The following is a 27,332-nucleotide window of genomic DNA, read 5'->3' as shown; positions in this document are numbered from 1 at the left end:
AAATGTAGAGAGTGGATGGGACCCAACACCCCCATGTTATAGTCAATCTAATGCGCTCCCTCTTGGGCTCGGTTCGCTGTTGGTGTCATTTTCGGCAGACCCCCATTATTTTCCATTGGTGTCCTCCGATCAGATACACCGCATATGTTATCAATGACACAGATGTAAACGTTTAATATCTACGGGCACCTGAGAGGTCAGAAATACCTGGAGGTGATGCTGGAGGGCGAGAAGGAGTGGGACTTTACCATAGAAGCATGCATGTGCTATTGGTAGGTTTGAAGGAATAGCTGTCAGAGAGACTTGTTCAGCCCCAGGTGATCCCAATCATAAGCAATAATCACTAGTTCACGACCAGGGCTGGGGAGCAGGAGGTCCACCATTCCCCCGCACAAAGCTTGTAGAGACATGACCTACCCCTCCTGGACAAAGTCTTGGAGCAGGGGAAAAACAGGGGCCTGCACCCAAAGTCCACGAATTCTTCTAAAACACGTATTTTTATCTCTCCGTAAGTTATCCAACTTTCTAAGCAGCTTTCCCAGGAACACACAGGATCAATAAGGAGGAAGTTATTTTAGTAGAAACTAGATAGTAAAGTATCTCACCTGCGGAGTCCCCGCTTCCCAGGCCGTTCAGGTAGAGGATGGGCAGGAGATGTGGCTGGCTCTTCTCCAGGGCTACTCTCAGGTCCTGGAAGTGGTCCTTGTCCTTGAGCAGAAGCATCTTGAGCAGCAGGTCCACTTTGTCCTGCTGGCTGCTGCAGCTGGAGTCCAGCTCCTGCCGGTCCCGGAGGCTGATGGTTCCGGACTGCTCCAGGAGCCGCAGCAGGTTGTCTGGGTCGCTGATGGACTCCACCAGGTTCTGGTGGCACTGCTGGAGCAGCTCCCGGTGCTTGGGCTCCATCCCTGTGGAGGAGAGCTGACTGCTCCCCGGCTCCTTCCTCCTCTCAGTGTCTGTGGAGTTAGAGGCCCAGCAGGAAGCCTGCAGCCCGGACCGGAGCAGAGCGCAACCCCGCGGCCCCGGGGCCTGCACCCAGCCTGCAAGCAGCGGCCATACTGCGGGTCTGCACGCCGGGCCTCCCCGCTCAGCCCGATCCCTGCTCCCTCCTCCCGACAGACGCGTCCCAGTCAGCAGCGGCGACAAGAGGCAGCGGCTCCCTCCTCCCCCTCCGGTGCACGCTCAGCCTCCGCTTCCTGCTACATGACAGGAGTGCAGCTCCCGCCCGACACCGCAGGGGGCGCCACAGGGACAACCACGGGGACCACCAGAGGGACCGCCACTTGTTACTTTACTCTCCCCCTGAAGTCACACTGTGCGGCCGGAGCTTCCCCCAGTCCCTTCCTCCAGTGTCCCCTCCTCTGCCGCTTCCTCCTCTTCTCCCTCCCCCTGTGTGGATTTTACACCGGGTCACATCTGCCTCCTGCACCCCTCTCCTGTCCCAGGGAAATCTCCAGACACCTCACTATGGGCTGAGGATGCAGCTCTGACCTCATGGAAAGGGCCGACGATGTCCCTGTATAATGCGCTGTGCGGGGAGTCACTAAGATTGTGCACCCAATATCCTGCATGTGTCGCTTCCCCGCTCAGGTCCCCGGAGTTCACCTTCCTCTTCCTGGTGCATGTAAGTGCATTGTCCGTGTATAATGTGCTGTGCGGGGAGTCACTAAGATCCTGCTCCCGATATCCTGCATGTGTCACTTCCCCGCTCAGGTCCCCGGAGTTCACCTTCTTCTTCCTGGTGCATGTAAGTGCATTGTCCGTGTATAATGCTCTGTGCGGGGAGTCACTAAGATCGTGCACCCGATATCCTGCATGTGTCACTTCCCCGCTCAGGTCCCCGGAGTTCACCTTCTTCTTCCTGGTGCATGTAAGTGCATTGTCCGTGTATAATGCGCTGTGCAGGGAGTCACTAAGATCCTGCACCCGATATCCTGCATGTGTCACTTCCCCGCTCAGGTCCCCGGAGTTCACCTTCTTCTTCCTGGTGCATGTAAGTGCATTGTCCATGTATAATGCGCTGTGCGGGGAGTCACTAAGATCCTGCACCCGATATCCTGCATGTGTCGCTTCCCCGCTCAGGTCCCCGGAGTTCACCTTCTTCTTCCTGGTGCATGTAAGTGCATTGTCCGTGTATAATGCGCTGTGCAGGGAGTCACTAAGATCCTGCGCCCGATATCCTGCATGTGTCGCTTCCCCGCTCAGGTCCCTGGAGTTCACCTTCTTCTTCCTGGTGCATGTAAGTGCATTGTCCGTGTATAATGCGCTGTGCGGGGAGTCACTAAGATCGTGCACCCGATATCCTGCATGTGTCACTTCCCCGCTCAGGTCCCCGGAGTTCACCTTCTTCTTCCTGGTGCATGTAAGTGCATTGTCCGTGTGTAATGTGCTGTGCGGGGAGTCACTAAGATCATGTGTCCGATATCCTGCATGTGTGGCTTCCCCGCTCAGGTCCCCGGAGTTCACCTTCTTCTTCCTGGTGCATGTAAGTGCATTGTCCGTGTATAATGCGCTGTGCGGGGAGTCACTAAGATCCTGCGCCCGATATCCTGCATGTGTCGCTTCCCCGCTCAGGTCCCTGGAGTTCACCTTCTTCTTCCTGGTGCATTTAAGTGCATTGTCCGTGTATAATGCGCTGTGCAGGGAGTCACTAAGATCCTGCACCCGGTATCCTGCATGTGTCACTTCCCCGCTCAGGTCCCCGGAGTTCACCATCTTTTTCCTGGTACATGTAAGTGCATTGTCTTGCGACACAAATTAACTTGTTAAATCCCCCGCGTAGTCTGAATCCATCGGATCATCTGTCGGGTGCCCCCGCCCCCCCCCCCCCCCAATTTGTGTCACGTGAAAGTTGGCGCTATTGCCAATCCGATCACGTGCGGTGCAATCCCCGAAAACATTGGAAAACCTGGTGGAAATGCGGCCGCGGGACCTTATTAAATAAGCCCCAATATCTTTTTTCTTTAACCCTGGAACAGCCGTATTGCTCTAAAAACAACGTCGCCAACGTCCCTCAGGCTTATTTACATTTTGTATAAAGTTTTTTTTTTTTTTTGTACAATTCGACTGTTCCAAGATTAAATAAACAGTTTCTCATCCCCTAGACAAGGTAATGAGCGTTTCTGTGAGTTAAATCTCATGGTAGATTTCCTTTAAATGCATACATTAAAAAAAATAATACGTTTCTATTAAAGGGGTTATCCGGGTGCTAAAAATTACTTAGGGTGGGCTAGTTAAACATAATAAACATGTATTTACCTCGTCCGGCACTGCTGATGTCCCGCGCCGCGGTCTATCTCCCCTGTGCGCTGGTTTGTATACAGGGGCCAGAAGCTCCCAGTGCTTACAACGCTGAGAGATAGGGACGGATGGGAGGAGCCGACCACAGCGTGGACCGGAAGCTCCCTGTGCGCGGCTTCTGTGCCCCTGTAAACAAACAGGGGCACGGATCGAAGGGACCGCGGCGCAGGACATCGACAGCGCCGGAGGAGGTAAGTACTTGTTTATTATGTTTAACTAGCCCTCCCCAGCCCGGCCATAAGATATTTTTAACAGCCGGACAACCCCTTTAATTTTTCTGTATAGACATCTGTTTACATTCCAAACAAAAAGTCAAAATACGGATGGGACCCGGCCCTCACACTGTCATGAATCCCACATTTAGGAAGAAGGGAGGGGAAATTATATGAAATAAAAGGGTGGCGGAGATTTTGATATGCCAATAAATAAAGGTTTGTAAATTCTACTAGGAACAAGGAATATCGAGAGGAAGGAATCCGCCAGGCAAAAATGGGTTAGTAAAAGCATGAATAACCTTTTGAAGGCGAAGTTTAGAAAGAGGTTTTCTGGGTTCGCATCTGAAGGCTAAGGGGGGGTGGCACACGTGGCGGTTTGAGCGCTTTTTTGGCCCATTTTTAAGCAGTCCGTCAAAAAACGCATGCGTTTTGTGACCAGTTTGAATTGAGATAATTGGTCAAACCTGTCAAAAATGCATGCGTTTTTTTTTACCAGACTACTTAAAAACGGGCCAATAACCCGTTCAAAACGCCACGTGTGCCATCACCCTAAGGGCTCTATTGGCGTCGTTTTTCACGTCCGTTGTTCAGTGATTTTTACGGATAACCCTAACCCTATGGATGTTTTCACATTGGCTTTTATTTTCACTGATCTGTTGTCAATGGAAAAAATTATGAAACATCCTATTTTTGTTCACGGCTGCAGATCATGGAAGGCAATGGAAGTTTATGAGTCTGCAAAAAAACGGATGAAACTTCATTTTTTTTCACTGATGAGGGTGAAGACACAGGTGTGATGTCCGCAGAGCAATGTTAAACCTTCCGTTTTGTTTGCGGACACAAAACAGAAATAAAAAGGAAACACAACGGAGACAACACCGACAGATGCACAACAATGTGACATCACCCTTATCATTGGAATAAACCATCAATATCACATGGGTGCTGCCCAGCTCCTCAGCATTTGTACCAGAGGTGTAATGCTCATGCATGCACTGCCACCTATTTGTAGTATACAAAAATCCATAGTTTGGATCACATAAATGCATATAATTCCCAGCCGTCCTGGATCCTGCTGGACAGTCCCACATTTGCAGTCCCAGGTAGGTCCCAGGTCCTCAACTCTAACTGCTTCTCTGCAGGGGTGTGACTGGGAGAAGCAGGGCCCCATAGCAGACTTCTGAATGGGGCCCTGCATTCACTTAAAAAATATACATATTTGACACATTTGAGTTACAATCACACACATTTATACAATCATATATATACATACACACAGGTCTTCTCTTATACACATTTATACACTCATGCACATGTACAATGTGAGCATAACATGTATAAAATGGTGCACATCTTCCATTCTTTAGGGGGGGGGTATGCCAAAATGGCTTAAAGGTGTTCACCGGTGAGGAAAAGTCCACAGGATAGGGGCTACCTTTCTGATCAGTGGGGATCCTGGTGATGGAACCCCCACAGCAAAGTGTTTGTATGTTCTCTCCTTGTTTGCGTGGGTTTCCTCCGACACTGCAAAACATACTGGTGGGTTGATTAGATTGTGAGCCCCATTGGGAATAGGGACCAATTTGGAAATCCCTGCGTAATCTGTGTGTGCTATATAAAGAATTATTATTATAACAATGGCGGGATCCTTTGTAATCTCATTGTACCCCAGATGAACCGAGCAGCCAGTTATGCATGGGCCGGCTCCTCTATTCTTCTCTGTGGCGTTGATGGAGATCGCTCGGCATCCTACTCGACTTTATCGGTTAGCGCCATAGAGATAAATAGAGAACAGTAGTGTGGGAGGAAACCGGAGGACCCAGAGGAAACCCACGCAAACACGGAGAGAACATACAAACTCTTTGCAGATGTTGACCTGAAACCGAACCCAGGACCCCAGCGCTGCAAGGCAGAAGTGCTACTGACTCAGCCGCCGTGCTGTTAGGCCTCTCCCTGTCGGCATTTATCCCCTACAGTGTGGATAGGGGCTAACTTGTTGTCCTTGAACCGCTTTAATCAGATGATTGTATTTGGTGCTAAAACTACATCAAACATTGGATCATAACCGCACATCATAAGGTACATGCGCACAATATATACGGCGGCTGTGGGTTTTCCACTATGTATGGTGGATGCATGGGAGATGGGATGTTACAAAATGTCAATCATGTGCAGTGACAAAGTAACAGCCAATACCTTAATGGTTTAATATATTGACAGATCATCTATTATGGATATAACCTCCCATTGGATTGCCAGCAGGTTATTACGAGTCACTGCGGCCGTCAGAGTTATTGCCTGTGACACACAGATCTAACTGGAGGCAAACATGAATGGCGAGCCACCTCCAGGTCTATCAATCCCCGTGTGCTCCAGAGAAGACCTGACTCAGGGGACGTCTCGCACATTCTTGGTGGACATGTCACAACTTATTCACACAACAGAAATAACCATCTTCTCCAAATAATGAGCCATGTAGAGTCTCCTCCGCTGCAACAACTACAACCACCAACATTGTGCATTGGATTTTCTCCAGATAATTTTACTGAGTTTTCTTTCCATATTCTTTGCTCTCCGTTCACAGGTTCAGCGTTTTCATTCACAAACATTTACAAATATAATAATCAAGAATAAATGACAAAGAAAATACTCAAATGCATTTCATGACAATGAATGTCTGCTCCATGTGGCACGTCTCTTCCACTTCAAGCCACATACAAGTGATGACACGTATCCTTTATTCTTTAGTTAAAGGGCTCGTCCACTTTCAGCAAATAATTGATATGGTTTGTGTAAGGAAAAGTTATACAAGTTTCCAATATACTTTCTGTATCATTTCCTCACACTTCTAGATCTCTGCTTGCTGTCCTGCTATAGAAAGCTTCTATGTTTACTTCCAGTGGATAGAAATAATAATAATTCCTTTATTTCTATAGGGCACACAGATTACACAGTGCTTGCTAAATCGGTCCCTGTCCCCAATGGGGCTCACAATCTAATCAACCTACCAGTATGTTTATTTAAAGGTCCAGCACACCGCTGATTGGCGCTGGCACTTCCGGGTTTCCTTAAAGGTCGGCTGTTCCCAGGATTCCCTGACGGATCCTTGCACTCATTAGCCCTAGAGAACGCTTCCCAGTGAGTTCCTGTGTCGCTCTTTGTTCCCGTTCCCTGCCTCAGCATTGACCTCCTGATGTGACCTCGGACCTGACCTCTGCATCTTCGTGCCTGTTCCTGACCTCAAGCCTGGACTCCGATTTTGTACTGCGACCTTGGCTGCCACCGTGGGCTAGTCGCACCTGTGGAACGATCTGGTGGCACCCCAGCTGGTGAAAACCAGGTGCCACTTAGACTCCGGTCCCAGGTGTGGGCTAGTACCAACCCCCATGGTGGTCCAGGGGGTCCACTGACCCCGAACCCTGACATAAATTTTTTACACTTTGTCTTATTGAAGCCAATTGAAGTGCAAAAAAATTTACTCCAACAATCCAGCAGTCGGGGCTTTATGGCACATTGTGCCGACAGAAGCCTCTCGTCAGTGCACGACATGTAAAAGCCGCATACAGTGTGCACATAAACACATGAAGGATCCCCAGTCCATGAGAAATAAGATTCTGTGGGCTGATGAGATGAAGATGTACCGTATATACTTGCAGAGCCGCATCTGCCGTGAGACCAGATGAAAATCTCAGGCGGCAGAGTGTTGAACCATTTGGAAAGCAGCAAAATCTTTATGGCTGCTTGCGTCGCTCCGTACTATGCAGAGACACGGTGGCGGATGATGACGTCACGCCACATGTATCACTGAGCGGAGCCACGGCCGACAGAAGAGCCGCGAGAAGAAGGGAGCCGCGCGGCGTGGGAGCACCCTGCCTGCAGGTAAGTATAAACTTTTTTATTTTGCCCGTTGACAGAGTGGGTTGCCACCTCATGACATCATAGTGTATATAGGAGCATGTGGTGCTGGGGCTACCTATATATCCATGGTGGCATGTGCTGGGCTACCTATATACTGGGCGGCAGTGCGATGGGGCTACCTATGTACTAGGGGCCAGTAGCTGGAGCTATCTGTATACTGGGGAGCAGTGTCATGCTAGGGCTACCTATATATCGATGGGGCATGTGCTGGGCTACTTATATACTGGGGACAGTGCGATGGGGCTACCTATGTACTAGGGGCAAGTAGCTGGAGCTATCTGTATACTGGGGAGCAGTGTGGTGCTGGGGCTACCTATATATCGATGGGGCATGTGCTGGGCGACTTATATACTGGGGGACAGTGCGATGGGGCTACCTATGTACTAGGGGCCAGTAGCTGGAGCTATCTGTATACTGGGGAGCAGTGTGGTGCTGGGGCTACCTATATATCGATAGGGGCATGTGCTGGGCTACCTATATACTGGGCGGCAGTGCGATGGGGCTACCTATGTATTAGGGGCCAGTAGCTGGAGCTATCTGTATACTGGGGAGCAGTGTGGTGCTGGGGCTACCTATATATCGATAGGGGCATGTGCTGGGCTACTTATATACTGTGGGACAGTGTACTTGGGCTTGAAATGTAACTTGGTTTTAACTATAAAAAATCATCTGCAGGTTTATGTGAAAATGACCAGAGAAGAGTCAGGTTGATGTAGAGACAAGTCACTTCCAACAACCATATCTTTGGTTTCATAGTACCCAGCACCATAATTACAGAAGCATAGAGTAAACATAAAGTAACTCATGGAACTCATTCAAAAAGTGACTCTTCTCACCTCATTTGTTTATGACTTTGGAGGTGATTTTCTATATTTAAATGGATACGAATTAAAATAAAAGAGGCAAAACTAAAAAGGATATTTCATACCCCACCTGCGTGTGCTGGTAGTTCGTGATGGCGAACCTTTTAGAGGCCAAGGGCCCAAACTTATTGCTCCCAACTCTGTCACAGCTTTCAATCGTATTAGCATCCTGAGGACACCAATACAGTAGCTTGAGAAGAAAAATTGCATATCCAAGAGCCTCCAAGTAAATATGAAGAGTCTCGTGATATACCATATATAGCGCTCATAGCAATGAATAGGAATAACTCTCTTTGTGAATTGTATAAAAGATGTGCAATACGAGACAATATCATCCGATAAATATCAAACAACAATTACCACACTAAACATAAAAACACGCAAAGACAGAGGGTAACGCACTCGGAATGGACGGGAGATGGAAGTAGGAAATAACTACAGGGGAAACACATAACGGAAGAGGAGGGAGGATAGAAAAAATAATAAAGCATAGTTAGTTCTAGGGCGTCCACTGCTTATTTGTACTTAAACAACAAAATGACACGGTAGAGGTCAATGTCCACCTACCCAAGAGGCAAAGTCCGTCGAGCTACGGAAATCATCCACGGGGACCAAATTTTGTTGAATCTACTGTAGTGAACTGGGAATCCGCCACCCCTCCGTGGTCCTCATCTCCTCCATTTCCACTCTCATGATGTGATTAAGGGCTTCCACCCACTGAGCCCTAGTGGGGCATATACTTGACTTCCAGAATCTGGGAATTATCTGGCGTGTGGCAGAGAGGCAGCGCCTCAAAAAACCTTTTTTCATCTTCGAAATTGAGCCAGGAATCATAGACAGCAGCCCAATCTCCGGGAGTGGTGTAATATTATCCAACCATAGTTTATTGTAGAGTGCAAAGATCTCACCCCACAAGTCTCTGACTCCAGGGCAAGACCCCTAAACATGCAACATGGAACCATGTTCCCGGTGGCCTCTCCAGCAGGTATCAGTTACCGATGGGAACATCTTATGTAACTTTGCTGGAGTTCGGTACCACCTAGACATTATTTTGAAATTTGTCTCCTGTAATTGAGTCGAGAAGGAGAGTTTATGGGTCAAGACAGCCGCCTTATCCCACTCTTCCTCATAAAATGTTCTTTTCAATGCTCTCCCATGGTTGTCTGTATGGGACAGACACTATCTTAGACCTCTCTCTCAACAGCCACCTGTAGATTGCAGAAATCATATGACCAGGAGCATCAGCGTCGGGTAATATCTGTTCTATCAATGTCAGATCCCGTGTGAGGGACTGTGTGGGACCTTGTGACTGTAAGAAGCTACCAAATTGATTGGCCATAAACTACCTGCCACCTCTCTTTGCGGGGAACCACCCTTCCAGGGAGTGTATGTCGTGGCCCTCCAGTGCATGTTGTACCTGCACCACTGAGGCGGGCGGACACCCAAAGAGTTCAGGATTCAAATCGCACTATGGACATCTAGGATCAATAAATACAGTATTTTCCGGGCCATTAGGCACACCGGAATATAAGGCGCAACAGTCCGATGCGCCTTATATATGTAATAATTCCATATATAAGGCGCATCGGACTATAAGGCGCAGGGTCGGGGGCGTGGCGGAGGTCCGGGGGCGGAGCGGAGACCTGACGGGACGAGACGCGACGCCGAGACGAGACGCGGAACGCGGGGAAGGTGAGGGGGAGGTAAAGAATAGAATACTTACATAGATCCCCGCTACCGGAGACAGCAGATCTCCAGCGGGAACTGCAGACCACGTGGCAGAAGTTGTTCGTGCCGCGTGGTCTGCAGTTCCCGCTGGAGATCTGCTGTCTCCGGTAGCGGGGACCTATGTAAGTATGGTCCGCTGCCTCATATAGGGCGCCTTATAGTCCGGAAAATACGGTATAGGGGACATAGGGTCGGGTATGGAGGTGAAATTATGTCTTTTCCTCATCTTGTCTCATCCCCCAAGTAGTGTTTTGTATAAGGGCGTGTGGGGAGAAGACACATCACGGTTCACGGTGGGAAGCCAGAGAGACACCAGCAAGGGTGTCGGGTTTAAAGACGCTTCCAGCATCACCCGAACTCAAGACTGGGTCTGCAAGACATGCTAACAAGGAGGCTTCATAATACAGGCCCAGGTCAGGCAATCCCGCCCCTCCTAACTCTTTAGGTCTGGTGAGAAGGTTGTATGATAACCGGGGTCTGGAGTCCCATATAAAGCTGGACATCACCCGTTTAAGTCTGCTAAAGAAAGGAGGCGCCACGTGTAAGGGAATAGTTTGGAAGAAATATCCACGTGAGAAGTTCCTTCTCAATGGAAGTTAACAGAGGAGGGTAATTAACCTACAAAAGACTGGTCAAGTCCATTGGAATTTGTACTTCCAGGTATGTAATGGCAGTCTCAGCCCAACGGAAGGGAAACTCGGCCTTAATGTCTCCCACCAAGCCACCCGAAAGGTTAAGATTGAGTAATTCGGACTTGGTGAGGTTCACCTTAAATCGGAGAAAATTTTGAACATAATTGTTGGGAGTGTAGTGCGCGGTTGCGTGACCAATAACAGTAAGTCACCCGCAAAAGATGGCATTTTGTGATGGAACCCACCAAGGTGGAGACCCTTGATAGAGTCATAAGCTCTAATGGCATTTGCCAAAGATGCCATCACCAATATGTAATGGCGAAACCCTGGTGAGTTCCTGCAATGGTCAGGTCCCCATTCACTCTGACCACTGCTGTCGGGTGATGGTATAGGGCCATAATGTGCGCTCGGATGTGTGGACCAAGGACTATCTGCTGAAGTGTCTTTTCCATAAAAGCCCAACTCACTGGATTGCCTTTTGGGCCTCTTTAGCCTAGCCCCGTGAGACATAAATATTCCACACAAGTCGCATTTTAGTCCCTCCCACGTTATCAGGGCGTTAGTGTTGTCAATGCAATTGCCGGCTTTAAATCCCTCTATGGCTTTTTTAATCTCAGTTAGGCACAGGGTGTCTTTTCATAAATGATCGTTAAGCCGCCAGGAAAATGTCTTCCTCTTGAGGGGGAAAGGTTTAATAGCACCCAACACCGGCCAGTGGTCAAACCATAAAATAGAGTCTATACGACTATACGTGTTGTGGACACTGGAATGATGACTAAAGTCCCTTTGTGCCGGATGCAGAATCCTCCAGAGATCAACTAGATTCAATGTAGCCATCTTTTTCCTTAATCTACGGGTGGCTGTATATGAGATTGAGGACCTACCTTCAGTAGTGTCAAGATCTGAATCAAGTGGTACATTCAAGTCTCCTCCTAATATAATGTCCGAGCCTCCAGCAAAGTCTGTCAGGTCCTCCAGTAGTCGGATACCATACGCAATCTGCCCTGATATAGGGAAACAGTAGCCAAAGTATATATAGAGCAACAGAGATCTTAAGAAAGAGGGATCTACCCTGGAATCCAAGACCTGCAGGGAGAAGGAAGAGTGGAATGGCAAACATATAACTGTATCTAAGCACAATAAGGATAAACCGACAATGTAGTTCTGCAATTCCCCCCTAAACATATTATAACACAAGAAACAGCCAAGAGGGGAAGGGACCGGAAACCGCGGACAATCCTGGGGACAGACAGGTTTCAAGGTGAACCGGACAAGGCCGCACTCCTAGACCTTTTGGGGTCTCTCTGTTGCTTCGGTGGGATTTTATTCCACTGTTCCCTCTTCTTTTTTAGTGAGCAGTCGGAAGGGGTAACCCCATCCGTAATATCACCTTCCCGGAGCATTTGTAGTAGAGGTTTGAGAGCTTTTCTGAGCAAGAGCATGTCTAGTCAGGTCTGGGAGGACCAAAATAGGCGAGTCACTATGGTGTACATCGCCGGAGTCTCTGACACGCTGTAGGATGCGTTCTTTATCTTTATAAAAATAAATGCGACAAATCGTGCGTGCGTTTAGGATCAGAAGAACGCGGGCCAAGTGTACAATGGATCCTATTAATCTCGATCTTCTTAGGAGACATTTGTAGCAGATTACCAAAGAATCTCTGGGCCTCTGGGTCCTCTAGCGGTGCTGGCAGAATCTCCTCCGGAAGACCACAGACCCCTAAATTGTTTTGTCTGTGACGGTTTTCTATAACATCGATATGATCCATAATATCAGCTATTTGAGATGTGTGCACTATGATGACCTCTTTATGAGAATGTAGCCGTTGCTCCTCCAGCTCTAAAACCCTGTGGAGAACATGCTTAATCTCTGACTTAATGTCCTCCATATCTTTCTTGTGTGAGGCCTCCATCTTTCCCAGGATCTGAAACTCTTCTCTTGTGTGAAGTGCCATTATGTGGGCCTTCCTGTCCCACTCGTCTTGGATGGAAGAAGTAGGTGAAGAGGCACCGGGACATTGCCCCCCACCGCCTGCAGAAAGAGGATTGAGAGGATTAGGGCTACGTGTCGATGCCAAGTTGGGTAAGGCCCCCAGGGAGGCAGATTAGCCCTTGGGGCTTGGTGGGGAGAGCCCAGACTGGAGATCCAAGGAGGGGTCATTCCTCTCTCTGAGGAGTTAGAAAGACTCTTTGTGTCTAGTGGAGCCGCCATTTCTGGCCACGTGGCACGGTTGCGCTGTGCTGGGGCTTCTGTTGCAGTGTCTGGCCTCCCTGAGCCTTAGCAGAGTGAGGTGTCTCCGTGTCATTATGCAGTGAGGGAGCCACTGCCTCCGTAGTGCCCATCGGAATGAGCGTCCCAGAGGCAGGCGCGGGCTGGGATAGACTCATGCTCCTCTGTTCCTCCGGAGGGGAGGCACCGGAACTCACAGTGTCGGCGGCCATCTTGGGTGTCCTTCCTCGGATGCGGCCTCCCGGTGTTCCTGCTGCGTTTACCCAACATCATACCTTGGGTGAGTATAGCTGGATGCCTGCTGAATATCTGGGTTACGGAGCGGAGCACTGAAATTGTGCGTCCTAATCCTAATCAGATAGCCATGCCCCCCAGTGGAGAAATTTCAGCCATTACCGTACTTAGCATCGCAACTTGTTGAATATTTTCTGATAAAATAGAATCCAAAGCATAAAGTTTTGTCTCTTCATCCAATTACCTTTTATCAGAATTTTGTTTAGGGCCACATCGGGACACTTGTATCTTCCCTTTTTATTGCTCGTTATCATTCAATGACCCTTTATATTGTAATGCATGATTTGTTTTTCAGCAATCTAGATTTTAAGGCCATTACACACCAATATTTGGGTGACATCCTGGATCCACGTGTCCTCAGTTTAGCCGTTTGTGCCTTAAACTTGCTGAAAATCACCAAACCTGATATGATTTACTACGTTCTGCACCATCAAAAACAGGTTTTTCTGTCTGTATTTTAGTCGGTGATTTCTACAATTTATGTCTTCTCCCCACCTCCTGCTTTGTGTGTGTATAATACATAAAGCCTGGAGGAGAAGTCGCCCAGACGAGAATGTAGCCCGGATCTTTCCTGCCACGGACGTTGGGAAAGCATCACTTTCTATAAGTGTCATGGAGGTCCTCGGGCAGTGACTTCACCAGCTGCAGATCGCAGGACTCGCAATAGTAAATCAAAAGTGCAACCAAAATCAATACAAGATGGTGTCGTGTTATTTTCTAAGACTTACAGGCAGCACCAGTGGAAGATGCGGATAATCTCATGAAAAAACCCAAAGATCGGCCTTGATATTTTGCCTCCCATCAGTTCTCTGTTCTTTGCCTATTAGCCATGGCGTGCCGGGCTCTGCTCATACCACAGGTATAGGGTGATAAAAGCATTTTATAACAAATTCCTCTGATCTATGATACTATACAGTCATAAAGTGGCTAGTTCCAACCAAACAAAGTTTGCCCGACTTTGACTCAGCAACAGGACAGATATAGGATGAGGTTAGTCTCAGCCCACTTCAATGCTGCTGAAGATATCTGGCAAGTATCATGAGAACAGAAAATGCCACAACTCTGGAAAGAAAATGGCAAGGGACACAATGGGGGGCGGGGGGGGGGGATGGATTTATTAACTCCTTTCCGCATTTGGACGTTCCGGGATGTCCTGTAGCAGGAGTTTAAGTCAAACTCCCCAGTATACAGCCAGCAAGCGCCTGCCCCCTAGTATATAGCCAGAAGCCCCCTGCCCCCAGTATATACCCAGTGCTTACCCCCTTAGTATATACCCAGCAGTCCCCTGCCCAGCCTAAAACCCCAAAATCTCTGTACTCACCATTCCAATACCCCCTGTGGCTGACGTCATGGTTTGTGCAACACAGCGAGTGGGGACCCGAAGACGAGGGTTTTGTCTTGACTCGAGTATAAGCCAAGTTAGGTTTTTTCAGAACAATTTTTTTGCTTATCCTCGAGTATATATACGGTATATCAATTTGCTATTGTTGTGATCATACTGAGCCAAAGAATAAATCTGAGGTGTCATGTGGAGCGCACAATTGAAGTTGTAAAAACAGAGCCCACAAGAAAATTATGCAAAAAGTGTTTTTTTTTGTCAATTTCACCCCATTTGGAATTTTTTTCCAGCTTTCCAGTGCATGGCATGGATTATTAAAAACAGTCACTAGGAAGGACAATTTGTTGCACAGAATACTAGCCCTCGCACAGTTATGGATTTTTGAGGGTGGGTTAAATGGAAACTGAACAACAAAAAAAGGGCAACAGCGTTAAGGGGCTAACGCACCTGCACCACAATTCTGTCGAAAATACCTTGTACCACATCTATCTAGGCTTTTGGACCCTTTTTTGGCGCTTTGCCGATTTGTCATGACTAAGGGGGCGTGACCTCACAAGAAAATCATGTGTGTGCTCCGAATTCTGGATCTCCATGAAGTACTGTATCAGAAGTCTGTTGTTGGTAGGAGTCTAGTAATGATCATGACTAAAGCCTGAAACGCGTCAATCCATCCTATGCACCGATAGATTTTAAGAGGATTTAATAAGGTTTAAAGACTTTTTACCTGCTGTGGATTGTGCTGGATTTGTGCGTGTCCGGAAGAGTCCAAGGAGTTGGGATTTTACGTGCACACACTTGGCAGGTTGTGATCTGACGACATGTTTTGGAGTCCCATAAATAAATAACTCCCAAAAATTCCATTTGAGCGCAAGGCACCGAGTCAGATTCTTTTGTAATTGATAATCCATCCCAATTTTGAAAGGGTAGAGATTGTTAGATTTTCGTGCCTCCACTTATTCTCATCATCTAGATAAGGAATATTACCGACTCCTGACTTCTTCGGAAGGTTACAATGTTTCATGATCTTGGTAAAGGCCCTTGGGGCAGAGGAATTGTTGAGAGGTAGTGCACAGAATTAAAAGTGGTGAATCAGCCCCTCTGGGGTCAGAATAAAGACTCTTAGAAGGGCACATATGGACATGATAGCATTGCATCCTCTGGGTCTGTGCTGCACATGAAAACATTTGTGTGAAAGTCGCCCATCTTACCGATTGCATTTTGAATTTCCGATTTGACACGGGAGAACTCGTATCTGTATCTGTCCTCTACTATATTCTGGACCCAGAGATTGGATGCGATTTCTGACCACTGTAAATTAAATTCCAGGAGTTCTGCCTCCACTTTGGCATCACCGTTTTTTATGTGGAAGAAAAGAGGAATTCACGTCATTTACAAACCTTTGGGGTAACTCCATCAGCCTTATTTTTCCTTTCCATGGAATAAGTCCTGGGGCCACAGAAAAGTTATTATTTTTGGGATTGGGTTTCTTCTCAGGAACACATTTTTCCCTGACAGTGGCTTTTTCTAGTATGGTATCAAAGCTCAGGCCCAGAGACCAGATCACTGCCCCCAGAACAGCTCATGTGAATAAGCCCTAGAGGACACAGGGAGGGGGGTGGGGTGTTGTGGCTGTTGTACACAGTCTACAACATGTAGGGGCTCTGGTAACAACCCCAGAGCCCTTCAGACTAATTAGCATAATTTTTGTAAGTTAATTTTAAAACGGAGACCGCCATGGAAAACAAATATAAGAAGATTACTCCAGTAACTGTGCTTGGATCTGCACAGTAATGGCCCTGGTTAATCGAGCTCAATTTTGATGGTAGATTTCCTTTGACATAGTAGTCTATGGAAGGGGGAGGGGAGTAGGGAGCTGTTGGAAGAATAAACCCTCATCTTAGCTCTGACAATAGAATACAAGGTGCACCCACGGCCTCATCTTTACGGCTTCAGCACACGGCGATGCCAAGATCATAATGGAATCCAGGATATAGATCCCAAAATAGAATTCATAGACCTTGTAAAAGGTTATTACAGCAGCTAAACAAATCCGGTTGTTAAACCCCACGCGCCCGGGTGTTATCCTGTAATATCAGTCGTGTGGAGGCTTTTTACCTTTACAAGACTCATTTTTCATTCTGAAACTATTCACAGGTGACGTCTCCATAGAATGAAGTATTCCAGGGGCTCCCAGCAGACGACCAGCACAATAGTCATCATGTCCCATGGAATAAAAGGCTCTATCAGCATATTCCATAATACAGGCAGTCCCCGGGTTACGTAAGGATAGGTTTGTACTTAAGTCGAATCTGTATGTAAGTCGGAACTGTAAATTGTATAATTGTAGATCCAGACAATTTTTTTTTTTTTTGGCCCAGTGACCATTGGATTTTCTACATTTTTTTTGCTGTAATTGGACCAAGGATTATGAATAAATCTTCATTACAGACACCTTACAGCTGATCATTACAGCCTGGGACTATAGTAACATCCAGAGAGGTCACCAGAGGTCACAGGGAGCAGAGGGGGGGCCGTATTTAACTAGTGGTCGTCTTTAATGCGGGCAACTATAAGTAAGGGACCGCCTGTACATTTATAGAAAGTATCTGTGGCTGCACATATATGACATTAGCCGGAGAATAATTGTGTATTCGTTAGTGTAAGTCGATTGATATTGTATACAAAGAAATGGAACAAAATAATTTGTTTTACAGAGGCAAAAGAAATCTTTATTTACATTATTAATTATTTAACACTAAAGGAAAATGTAGCTTTCATACCATGCCAAAAAAACTAAAACAAAAAAAAAAAAAATACTGTGTGCCTACTTCAGTTCAAGAAAAATTCCATTAAGACTGCAACTGCTATAGGGCACCTGTTAGCATGAAAAAAGCTACTCTGCAGGTGATATGTTATAGAGCAGGAGGAGCTGAGCAGATTGTACATAGTGTCCCATCTGCAGGCAGCATGTTATAGAGCAGGAGGGGCTGAGCAGATTGTACATAGTGTCCTATCTGCAGGCAGCATGTTATAGAGCAGGAGGGGCTGAGCAGATTGTACATAGTGTCCTATCTGCAGGCAGCATGTAATAGAGCAGGAGGAGCTGAGCGGATTGTACATAGTGTCCCATCTGCAGGCAGCATGTTATAGAGCAGGAGGAGCTGAGCGGATTGTACACAGTTTTCTATTTGCAGGCAGCATGTTATAGAGCAGGAGGAGCTGAGCAGATTGTACATAGTGTCCTATCTGCAGGCAGCATGTTATAGAGCAGGAGAAGCTGAGCAGATTGTACATAGTGTCCTATCTGCAGGCAGCATGTTATAGAGCAGGAGGGGCTGAGCAGATTGTACATAGTGTCCTATCTGCAGGCAGCATGTTATAGAGCAGGAGGAGCTGAGCGGATTGTACACAGATTTCTATTTGCAGGGAGCAGGAAAGAGCAGCTGATCAGATGATTGTATAGCGTTGTTGTAGATAATTTAGTGCAACCTTTTCATTTATTTTTAATCTTCACACTTTCTAGGCCTAAGGCTACATTCACAGGATGTATGCTGGGCGTACCGTAGTATGGCGGGCATACATTGGCGCAGCTCACCCGCTCCCCTCTCCATAGGAATACACAGGCACCGGCACCGTATTCCGTCGAAAGATAGGACATGTCTTATGTTTCTACTGGCTACAGTGCCGCATGTGTGCCGCTCCCGTACCGAGCCGTGAGACCACAGAAGTGTATGGGGGACGTATATACGCCGTTTGTGTGAATGTAGCCTAATAGTTGCCCCTGACAGTGACCGGCAGCTTCCTCTCTATACAGTCAGCCAGCCCCCATGACACATCACTGTACAAGCTGTAACATTGCATCCTACAGATTAGATGACACTTATTTCCAGGACAGCAGAATTGTGACAAGACGTCTACAACACATCGAGTGCGGCTCTAATAGTTTTATTAAATAACATAAATAAATACATATAACACAATGGGTCCAAATTTGGACACAAAGCAGTCAAGAGGGTGAAGAGTCTTACGGACCTGACCCCTCCGGACTTTTATAATGTCCGACAGAACTTCATCATCATAAGGTTCAGCAGCTGCGCACCAGACCCCTAAAATCCATCAGCTAAGTTGAGGATATTATAGCATAATTATTCCCTGCCCCCTTGACTCCTTGGAGGCAATTTTGTAGACTGTTGAATTTCCTGCCTAAACCTACCAGAATCTAGTGATCCTGCCAATGTCCTGAGTAACAGGTTGGTCGCAGCTTGTAGGCCCAAATCCTCATGACCAGTTCCCTTTAAAAAGGAAACTTGCCATCAAGATGAAGCATGGATATACCAGGGACACCTACTCAAAGGTCCAGGGGCCGCAATTGTGGTAATCTTCTTATATTGGTTATCCAGGGCCTCCTTCCTTCTAAAATCAACTTTAAAATTATGCTAATTACCCAGAAAGGCTACATTAACCCCTCTGGCTTTACAGGCCGTTACCCTGTCTCTCCCCCTACTCCCTACAATTACAGCATTGAGGGAGAAGGGGGAAAGACAGTGTAACATACTGTGAAGCCAGATCACTTTAGGGCAAGGGTGGCCCTTCTGGCTAATAAGGATGAAGTTGCTTTTAGAAGGAAAAAGGTCATGGATAACAAATTTAAGAGGATACCAAAGTCAGGTCACCTGGATCTATGAGTAATGTCCCCAAATTATCAGGATGGAGCCTGATGGGAGATTTCTACCGTTACTGTATAAAGGTGGAATGTAAAACCTCTCCGAACAGACCAACCTTTCTGTGAACCAAGTTTTCAGTGGTTGTCTCCAAGAAGAGAAGTTTCCCTTTACTTGAATTCCTGCTTTCGGACAAGGCCTAAGTGCATTATCTACAAACCTCATATTAACATTTCTGTACCGCGACTCTTCTCCAAGTGATACCTGAGTGTAGGAAGCGCCATTCAATGTAAAGGAGCAGGACCGATAATCGGCTGAACCCTCCTGGCTACGTACTAGCGATTGGAAGGTGAAATTCGTTGTTATCAAAAATGAGCGGTCGCTTAGGTGGATTCGGATCCTTGTCTGCCCGGTGCAGGAGCTTAAAGAGTCCAGTGCCGATGTTCATAGGGATCCCCATTATTATACATTCTGACACTCCTAGGAAAGAGGCAACAGTGAGGACAAGGACCGTCTATCAGGAGTTCACATTACGGCAGGGGACCCGGGCGCAGGGCAGGGGACCCGGGCGCAGGGCAGGGGACCCGGGCGCAGGGCAGGGGACCCGGGCGCAGGGCAGGGGACCCGGGCGCAGGGCAGGGGACCCGGGCGCAGGGCAGGGGACCCGGGCGCAGGGCAGGGGACCCGGGCGCAGGCAGAGACACGCTGGACAAGCAGGTTATTTACTCACCACAGACTGAATCTTTTTGCCCAAAATATGCCGCATCAAAGAGGTGGTCCGCCGTCTTTTCGAAGGAAGCCAACATCAGGACACTTTCCTTCATCTTTGCCAGACCGAACCGTGTAATTCCCAGGACTTCTCCCTGAAGGAAAATAGACACACAAGAAGAAATGATGAACATGAATGATAAAGGGTGAAGAATAGAAAGACTCCTGGGGACCAAACCTCACCTTATAGGTCATGAGATCAGCCAGTAACATCACGTGCCGGCGGTCGATGCTCATCCCGTGATTTACCATCGTGTACTGAATCTCATTAATAATGGTGGAGCGCGCGGCTTCAATACCGATCGTCTTCTCCACCTGATCAGGAATATAAAGAATCTGTGATGAAGGGCAGTGACATAAGACGGTGGAAGCGGCCGGGGACTGGTAAGGCCAGGGGTATCAAGTTATTGGATTGGATTCTATGAGCTGATCCCCCCCCCCTTTTACCCCTTCTAGCTGACCCCCCCCTTTTACCCCTTCTAGCTGACCCCCCCTTTTACCCCTTCTAGCTGACCCCCCCTTTTACCCCTTCTAGCTGACCCCCCCTTTTACCCCTTCTAGCTGACCCCCCCTTTTACCCCTTCTAGCTGACCCCCCCTTTTACCCCTTCCAGCTGATCCCCCCCCCCTTTTACCCCATCCAGCTGATCCCCCCCTTTTATCCCTTCCAGCTGATCCGCCCCCTTTTAACCCCTTCCAGCTGATGCCCTTTTTTGTTTTTGAGTTTCCATTTTTTGCTTTTTTAAAAATCCATAACTTCTATTTTCCATCTATGGAGCTTTATAAAAGGGTTTTGTTTCCTCTACTTTCTAGCGGCGGTATTTCATCTTCCATGCCTTGTACAGGGAAGAGGGAAAAATAATTCTGAATGCAGTAAACATTTTTTGCGCTATTTTCTTGTGCACTCCCCATTTATGGCTGTGAGCCCTCCCCTTTACTCCTGGGATGGTGTTATTACAGGAATACCGATTTTAGGCCACATTCACACGACCGTAGGGGGGCGTATGTACGGCCGCAAGCTTGTGGTTCTAAATAAGCCCCCCATATACGACAATGGCCACACAGACCAATACGGCGCCGCATGGACCACTCCATACTTGGGAAAAAGATAGTATATGTCCTATGTTTTCCAGTGTTATGGCCCGCACGCTGTACATTGCTATGAAGAGGGGGAGGGGTCACACCTCCTCTCCATCGCGGGCAGATGTATTTCCTGGCTGGCTGTAGCCGTGCAGGAATATGTCAATGTGAATGCTGCCTTATATAGGTTTAAAAAAAAAAAATAAAAAAAAGTGGCGTTTACAACATTTTGTTGCCATTTTCCATTACGGGTTTACCGCTGGTAATAACCGTTTTTATATACTGATGGATTGGGACGGAATTATAACCAACAAGTTAATAATTTTTTATTGTTTTCCCCCCGTTTCTACGGTTTCTAGACTCTCCCAAGGTATTTAAACCCTAGGGGGGCCTGATCAATTCCCATCATATACTGCCGTTCTGCAGTATATGGCATTTTTCTTGCACATGATCAGTTAGACTGTGCCACAGGCACACTGTAACAGATTTGCAGAAATGACAAGTCCTGGGGTCATATAAAGACCCAGCCGCTCCCTGATGCCGTAGGCTGTGACATGCTGCTGGCAGCTTTCTTGGCAGAATGTAAAAGATTAACACATGTAACGGATCAGCCCATACGCCCTCCTCTTACCGCTCCCCAAAATACTATTACATTAGTTATCAGCAAAGGGTTAAATAGAGTCTATATTCACACCATCCACTCCGCTTCCCAGCTTTAGTTAATGAGTTATGGAGACCACGTACAACATAAAAGCCTTGTACTTTACCTCATAGGTGTTGTTTGATGTGGTGTGAGAGCCCTTCACTCCGTGGGTAGCCATGACGGAACGCAGATTATCCCCTTCCACCAGAAGTTTATACTTCTCTTTGCCACTTTGCTCATCAATATGTATGACGGCCCGTGCTACCTCCGGGATGCCCTGAACCACCACCTAAACCAGAATACAAGAGTAGTAGATAGTAGCAGGTCTGTCACGCCTTAGGCCGCTAAACCCCCGTTTATGTTAAAGGGGTTTTCCCATCCGGACATTCACATTTAATTAAATTCATTTGCCATATGCAAACTTATATTTCTTCAATTGGATAATCTCTCATAAATGTAGTGGTATGGTCCCTTAGAAACGAGATGGCTTCCTTGGATACAACCACCTCACACTCTGGCAGCGGTGGCCAGACATGCGCTAATGAGTCCTGCCTGACCTCCTGGATTCAGCGATCATTACCACAGGACGGCTGCGGGACCTGCAGTAACTCCCGGACATTTCATATACAAAAACCTTTTGTTTCTTTGTGCAATCCCTCCAGCAGAGGTGGTCGTATCCAAGGACACAGTCTTGTTTCTAAGGGACCATATGACTACATTTTTGACTGCATCATCATCTCCTGCAGTTCTCTTCCTGCCAGACAGAATAATCAATTGCTGCACCATCCCCCAGCTGCTGAGTATGAGTGTCCCAGCTCAGGTTGATTAGTTCTTGACTAGTCATGCTTTACTTTCAGCCATTCGTCATTTCTAGCTTGTGTAATGTGTCAGCCAGCCTTACCCAGCTTTTCCAAGGTCCTGAATGGCATAATGGTTTTATCAGCAAAACCACTCAGCTCAGGGACTAACCAAGATATGATCCTGCATCAGTGCAGCTACAGCAGTCTCAGGGTATGTTTGCCTCATAATGCATCAAATCACATAGTAGGTTCCCTTTTAAAGGACACCTGTCATCAGGTCTGTGTCACTTGTCCTGTCACCTCTACCTGTTGGAGCAGCTCACAAGGATCCCATCCCAGCCTTTATCTAGTTATTTCATACATTAATCATTGTAAAATCACATATTTTTTATCATGTAAATGAGGCTGGTCACATGGTCAGAGGCAGTGATGTCACCCCTGTTCCCCCTCCGCTCTCCTCCCCCTGCTCATGTCTGTCTGTAATGTATAGTAAAGCATTGCTGGTGTGTGTGCTGCATCTGCTGACATGCTGCATCCTCCTAATATACAGGTGAGAGACACAGACATCAGCTACACAAGTACCTGACATGTTCTGCTGTAACATGGCTGCCTGGAGCTGCTGCATCTCTCCTATACACACACACACATGCACACACAGGCTGCAGGGGGCGTGGTCACCAGCACCAGGAAGCACATCATTATACAGCCTCACACCATTATACAGGCTGTCAGTCATGCACTGGGGGTGTGGCTGTGCCTCCCATTCATGAATAAGCTGGACAGCTTGAATATGCTAATGCTTCATTGGACATTTCACAGGTCATTTGCATACAGCTTTAGGACCTCATTGCTTAGGTTTACAGGCATGTAGAGGGACAATGAAGGGATAGAGGCAATGCTCTCTAATGGCAGTGTATGAAAATATATTTAGTTTAGGGGGGCTATTTTGCATGACCGGTTCTCTTTAAGGAAATCTACCATTTGTTTTTATGCATTGTGAACCAAACATACCTGGAGAATGCTGTAGCTACACTGATGCAGAAACAGATCTTATTTAATTCCTGATCCAAGTGGTTTTGCACAAAAAAAACTATTAAAAAATTCCGGAAATTCAGCAGAAGCTGGGTGTCCATCATGCTGCTGTACACAAACACATTACTTTCAGGCAGGACTAATCAACCTGAGCTGGATGACTCATATACAGTAAGTGGGGGGATTGATTACTTCTGCCTGTCAGGTACAACAGACTGATTACATCATTCTCTGATGCAGTGTGTAATTAGAGTAGTAGAAGAAGGACAAAGCGGGCAGGACAGAGCCTCATTATCATAATTTTAAAATAGTTTTTTCAGCAACATCACCCAATTCAGGGATTAAACAAGATCTGTTTCTGCATCAGTGTAGCTACAGCATTCTCCAGGTACGTTTGGTTCACAATGCATAAAACAAATGGTAAATTTCCTTTAATCCTTAGGTCACCCCTTGTTAAACCAAGGAAGAGGACATCTGTGTTCCCCTGCTAACGTCCCTAATTTGCTACCGTGGCATCTAGGGGCATAACAGACCTCAAGGCCCATCATTAGTAGGTGCCTATAATGGAGACATCTACAGTCATCTCTCAAAGCAGAAGGGATGGGATGTGGAGGACAAGTCAGTATTCAGGAACACCTCAGAGAAGCCAATACTAAAACTATGTACAAAAGATTTGTGTGAACAGGTCTCAGCAGTTTCATAACTAACATTGGGCAATTCTCAGAATCCCCGTCCAACAGATGTATACAGCTATACAGCTCCTGTGGTCACTTATAGATACGAGCATAGAGCGAGCAGACAAGGCGCAGCGCTGACCTTTGGAAGCTCCTCTTTCAGGGACTGTAGGACGTAGTACATTGAGCTTTTGTTGTTCTCTCTGGGTGTAACACAAAGCACAGCCTCGCCATGGACCGCAATATCTCCGGGCTTCACACGAAGTTTAGACATGCAGATCGAGTATCTTACAGTCTCTGCATTCACCTAAAAAACAGCAAATGTCAAGATGTAAAGAGCATAGACAGACCTGAGCGAGAATATAATACAATACACACAGATTACACATAGATACACACATACACACATACATACATTACACACATACATACATACATACATTACACACATACATACATACATTACACACATACATACATACATACATTACACACATACATACATACACACACATTCCCTCACCTCCAGCCTCAGCAGCCGGATACGTTCTAGTGACAGCTTCACCAAAAGGAAACAATCATCAGGAAGAAACACCTCTTCTATGTACTCCGATATCTAGGTCAGGACAAAGATGAAACAATGTATGACCGGTTTGCCGTCACCCTTCAGTCTTCGCATTGATAAATAGACAATGGGATAAATGTATCAATCCGTATACAACACAAACCCGTCATAATTTCCTCCAAAAACCTGTCTGCACCATCAAGGTTTCAGGCATTTTTATGGCTAGTACGACAAAGGAGCCTGGGCTATGAAACGGGAACGGTTTTACACCACAAATAATTTTAACCCTTTAACGACCGGGCTCTTTGTTTTTTTTCCATTTTTCACTCCCCACCTTCAAATATCTATAAACTGTAATTGTTACATGTGCAGAGCTGTGTGGCGGCTTTTTCTGCGTAACAAATTGCACTTCATAGTGACAGTATGGAATATTCCATGCCGTGTACTGGGAAGCGGGAAAAAAATTACAAATGCATTGAAAATGCTGAAAAAACACATTTGTGCCGATTTCTTGTGGGTTTGGATTTTACGGCTTTCACTGTGCACTACAAATGACAGGTCTGATTTATGCTTTGGGTCGGTGCGATCACAGGGATAACAAATTTATACAGGTTTTATAATGTTTTCATACATTTACAAAAAATGAAACCTCCTGTACAAAAATATTTTCTTGATTTTGGCGCCAATAAGTTTTTCATACTTTGGTGCACAGAGCTGTGGGTGGTGTAATTTTTTTTTTTAGACTTTTGATGACTTTTTCAAAGCTTCTATTTTTAGGACTGTACGACCTTTTGATCACTTTTTATTGGATATTTTTATATTTTTCAAAATGGCAAAAGTGGCATTTTGGACTTTGGGCGCTATTTTCCGTTACAGAGTTAAACGCAACAAAAAAACGTTATTATATTTTGATAGATCGGGCATTTTCGGAGCATGTTCGTGTCACGTTCTCGTGGGCTCAATTTTTACGACTTTTACCGTGTCTCCAAATAACTCCTCTGCTTTATTCTTTGGTTCGGTACGATCGCAGAGATACAATATTTATACAGGTTTTATTGCGTTTTAATACATTTTTCAAAAATTAAATGAATGTGTACAAAACAGAAAAAAAAAAAATCCAAAAAAAAAAAAATCACCATTTTCTGACACGAATACGTTTTTCATACTTTGGTGTATGGAGCTGGGGCAGGTGTAATTTTTTTGCTTTACATTTTTTCGTTTTCATTGCTACCATTTTGAGGACTGTGCGACACTATGGTCACTTTTTATTCCATTTTTTAATGTGATATTAAATGGTGTAAAAGTCGCGATTGGGACATTTTGGCGCCATTTTCCGTTATGTGGTTCACCATCGGTAATAACCATTTTTATATTTTGATAGATGCGGCAATAGCTGATGTGTCTGACCCTGTAGGCTACATTAACCCTAGATGGTCTGATCCTTCCTACCATATACAGTATATGCAGTTTTGCACAGTATTCATTACAATGAGTCAGTGGCCCTCTTCATACACCCCGCGCACCCCTGCACCGTACATGTACAGCGCGGAGCGTTAAGGGGTTAAATATTACACACTTCTGTAAAGCTACTAAAATGAACTGTGATCCAAATGTCAATTTAAATGTGAAAGCACAAGCCCAGACACTTTACATCCAGAGGATACAGCACATTCCACAATATTAGGAGCAGAAGATTCCCAAAATTACCTCCCCCAACAGGGTCTTCTCTATTCTGCCCTTTACTAGACGGGCAAAGTCTGCATCATCGTCTCTGTTCAGGTGGGCAGTTATTATTGGAGTACTGAAATATACAAGAACAATGACACAGGTCATCATATAATAAAAGGATTGTCTCACCGTAACCCCAGAGTATCGGCCGTAGAGGGCCCCTCATTATACGGCCAAATAGGAAACCATCACTTCCCTAGACCTTTGGGGTCCTCAGTCACTTCCTAGTCTTAGTCGGAGGCTCCCGTTGGTGGAGAATAATTGACTGATATAAAATAAATGTATCATTCGCAGGATCAATCACACACCTGATGTTCTTCGATGCATTAATGATTTCCTTGATACGAGGAACACCCAAAGTAATGTTCATGGAGGCGACGCCAGCAAAGTGGAAGGTCTTCAGAGTCATCTGTGTTCCTGGCTCCCCGATGCTCTGGGCGCACAGAGCTCCTACTGCAGAACCGGGTTCCATCTGAGCTCTAAGAAAAACAAAAACGGATAAGAAACCGCGCGTCTCCTCCCGATGCCCACTACATACACTGTCCGCATTATAACCTATGGCCATACACTTACAGCAGTGAGATGGTGGGAGAGTCACCCTACAGGCGCCTCTGGGATTACTATAAACTGCCATAATACAGCACATAAATAACGAATGGGTTTCATACCTCATGTATTTATCTCGACAGGTCTCCAAAAACTTTTCCAGCTGAGTCGGGGTAATTCTGTCCAATTGGTACAAAACGCGTGGCTGGGATTTAGAAGGAGACAAAATTGGGAATGTGAATAACAAAAATATAATAAATGCATAATAATAAACCTTTAGAACTTTTGGCAAAAGTATTTTAAGTTTTTTTTTTTTTTTGT

At 46.3% G+C, this 27,332-nt stretch overlaps 2 protein-coding genes across 9 annotated transcripts in view; both read right to left on the bottom strand.

Annotated features, from left to right (window-relative positions):
• DLG5 (discs large MAGUK scaffold protein 5) overlaps positions 1–1,351 on the bottom strand; it is a 76,762-nt gene extending 75,411 nt beyond the window's left edge. For 4 of the 7 annotated variants that reach the window (XM_072129955.1, XM_072129959.1, XM_072129956.1 and 1 more), the window contains exon 1: positions 606–1,350. In XM_072129955.1, coding sequence (XP_071986056.1) covers positions 606–903 — 298 coding nt within the window. In that variant the 5' untranslated portion in view covers positions 904–1,350. Of the gene's footprint in view, positions 1–605 lie in introns of all 7 variants that reach the window. The other 3 variants (XM_072129958.1, XM_072129957.1, XM_072129960.1) reach the window with 1 other exon arrangement.
• Positions 1,352–18,444: 17,093 nt separating this feature from the next.
• The window catches only part of POLR3A (RNA polymerase III subunit A), a 42,374-nt gene continuing 33,486 nt past the window's right edge, over positions 18,445–27,332 (bottom strand). For both annotated transcript variants that reach the window (XM_072131327.1, XM_072131328.1), the window contains 9 exons: positions 27,134–27,216; positions 26,774–26,944; positions 26,445–26,538; positions 24,696–24,788; positions 24,315–24,479; positions 21,791–21,955; positions 20,128–20,259; positions 19,907–20,039; positions 18,445–19,656 (listed from right to left, as the gene is read on the bottom strand). In XM_072131327.1, the coding sequence (XP_071987428.1) occupies positions 19,505–19,656; positions 19,907–20,039; positions 20,128–20,259; positions 21,791–21,955; positions 24,315–24,479; positions 24,696–24,788; positions 26,445–26,538; positions 26,774–26,944; positions 27,134–27,216 (1,188 nt within the window). In that variant the 3' untranslated portion in view covers positions 18,445–19,504. The remainder of the gene's footprint in view (positions 19,657–19,906; positions 20,040–20,127; positions 20,260–21,790; positions 21,956–24,314; positions 24,480–24,695; positions 24,789–26,444; positions 26,539–26,773; positions 26,945–27,133; positions 27,217–27,332) is intronic.

The sequence above is a fragment of the Engystomops pustulosus genome, chromosome 11 (assembly GCF_040894005.1).
Source record: "Engystomops pustulosus chromosome 11, aEngPut4.maternal, whole genome shotgun sequence".
Classification (NCBI taxonomy): Eukaryota; Metazoa; Chordata; class Amphibia; order Anura; family Leptodactylidae; genus Engystomops; species Engystomops pustulosus.
The sequence above is the reverse complement of the archived record's forward strand: the minus strand, read 5'-3'. Positions and strand labels throughout refer to the sequence as shown.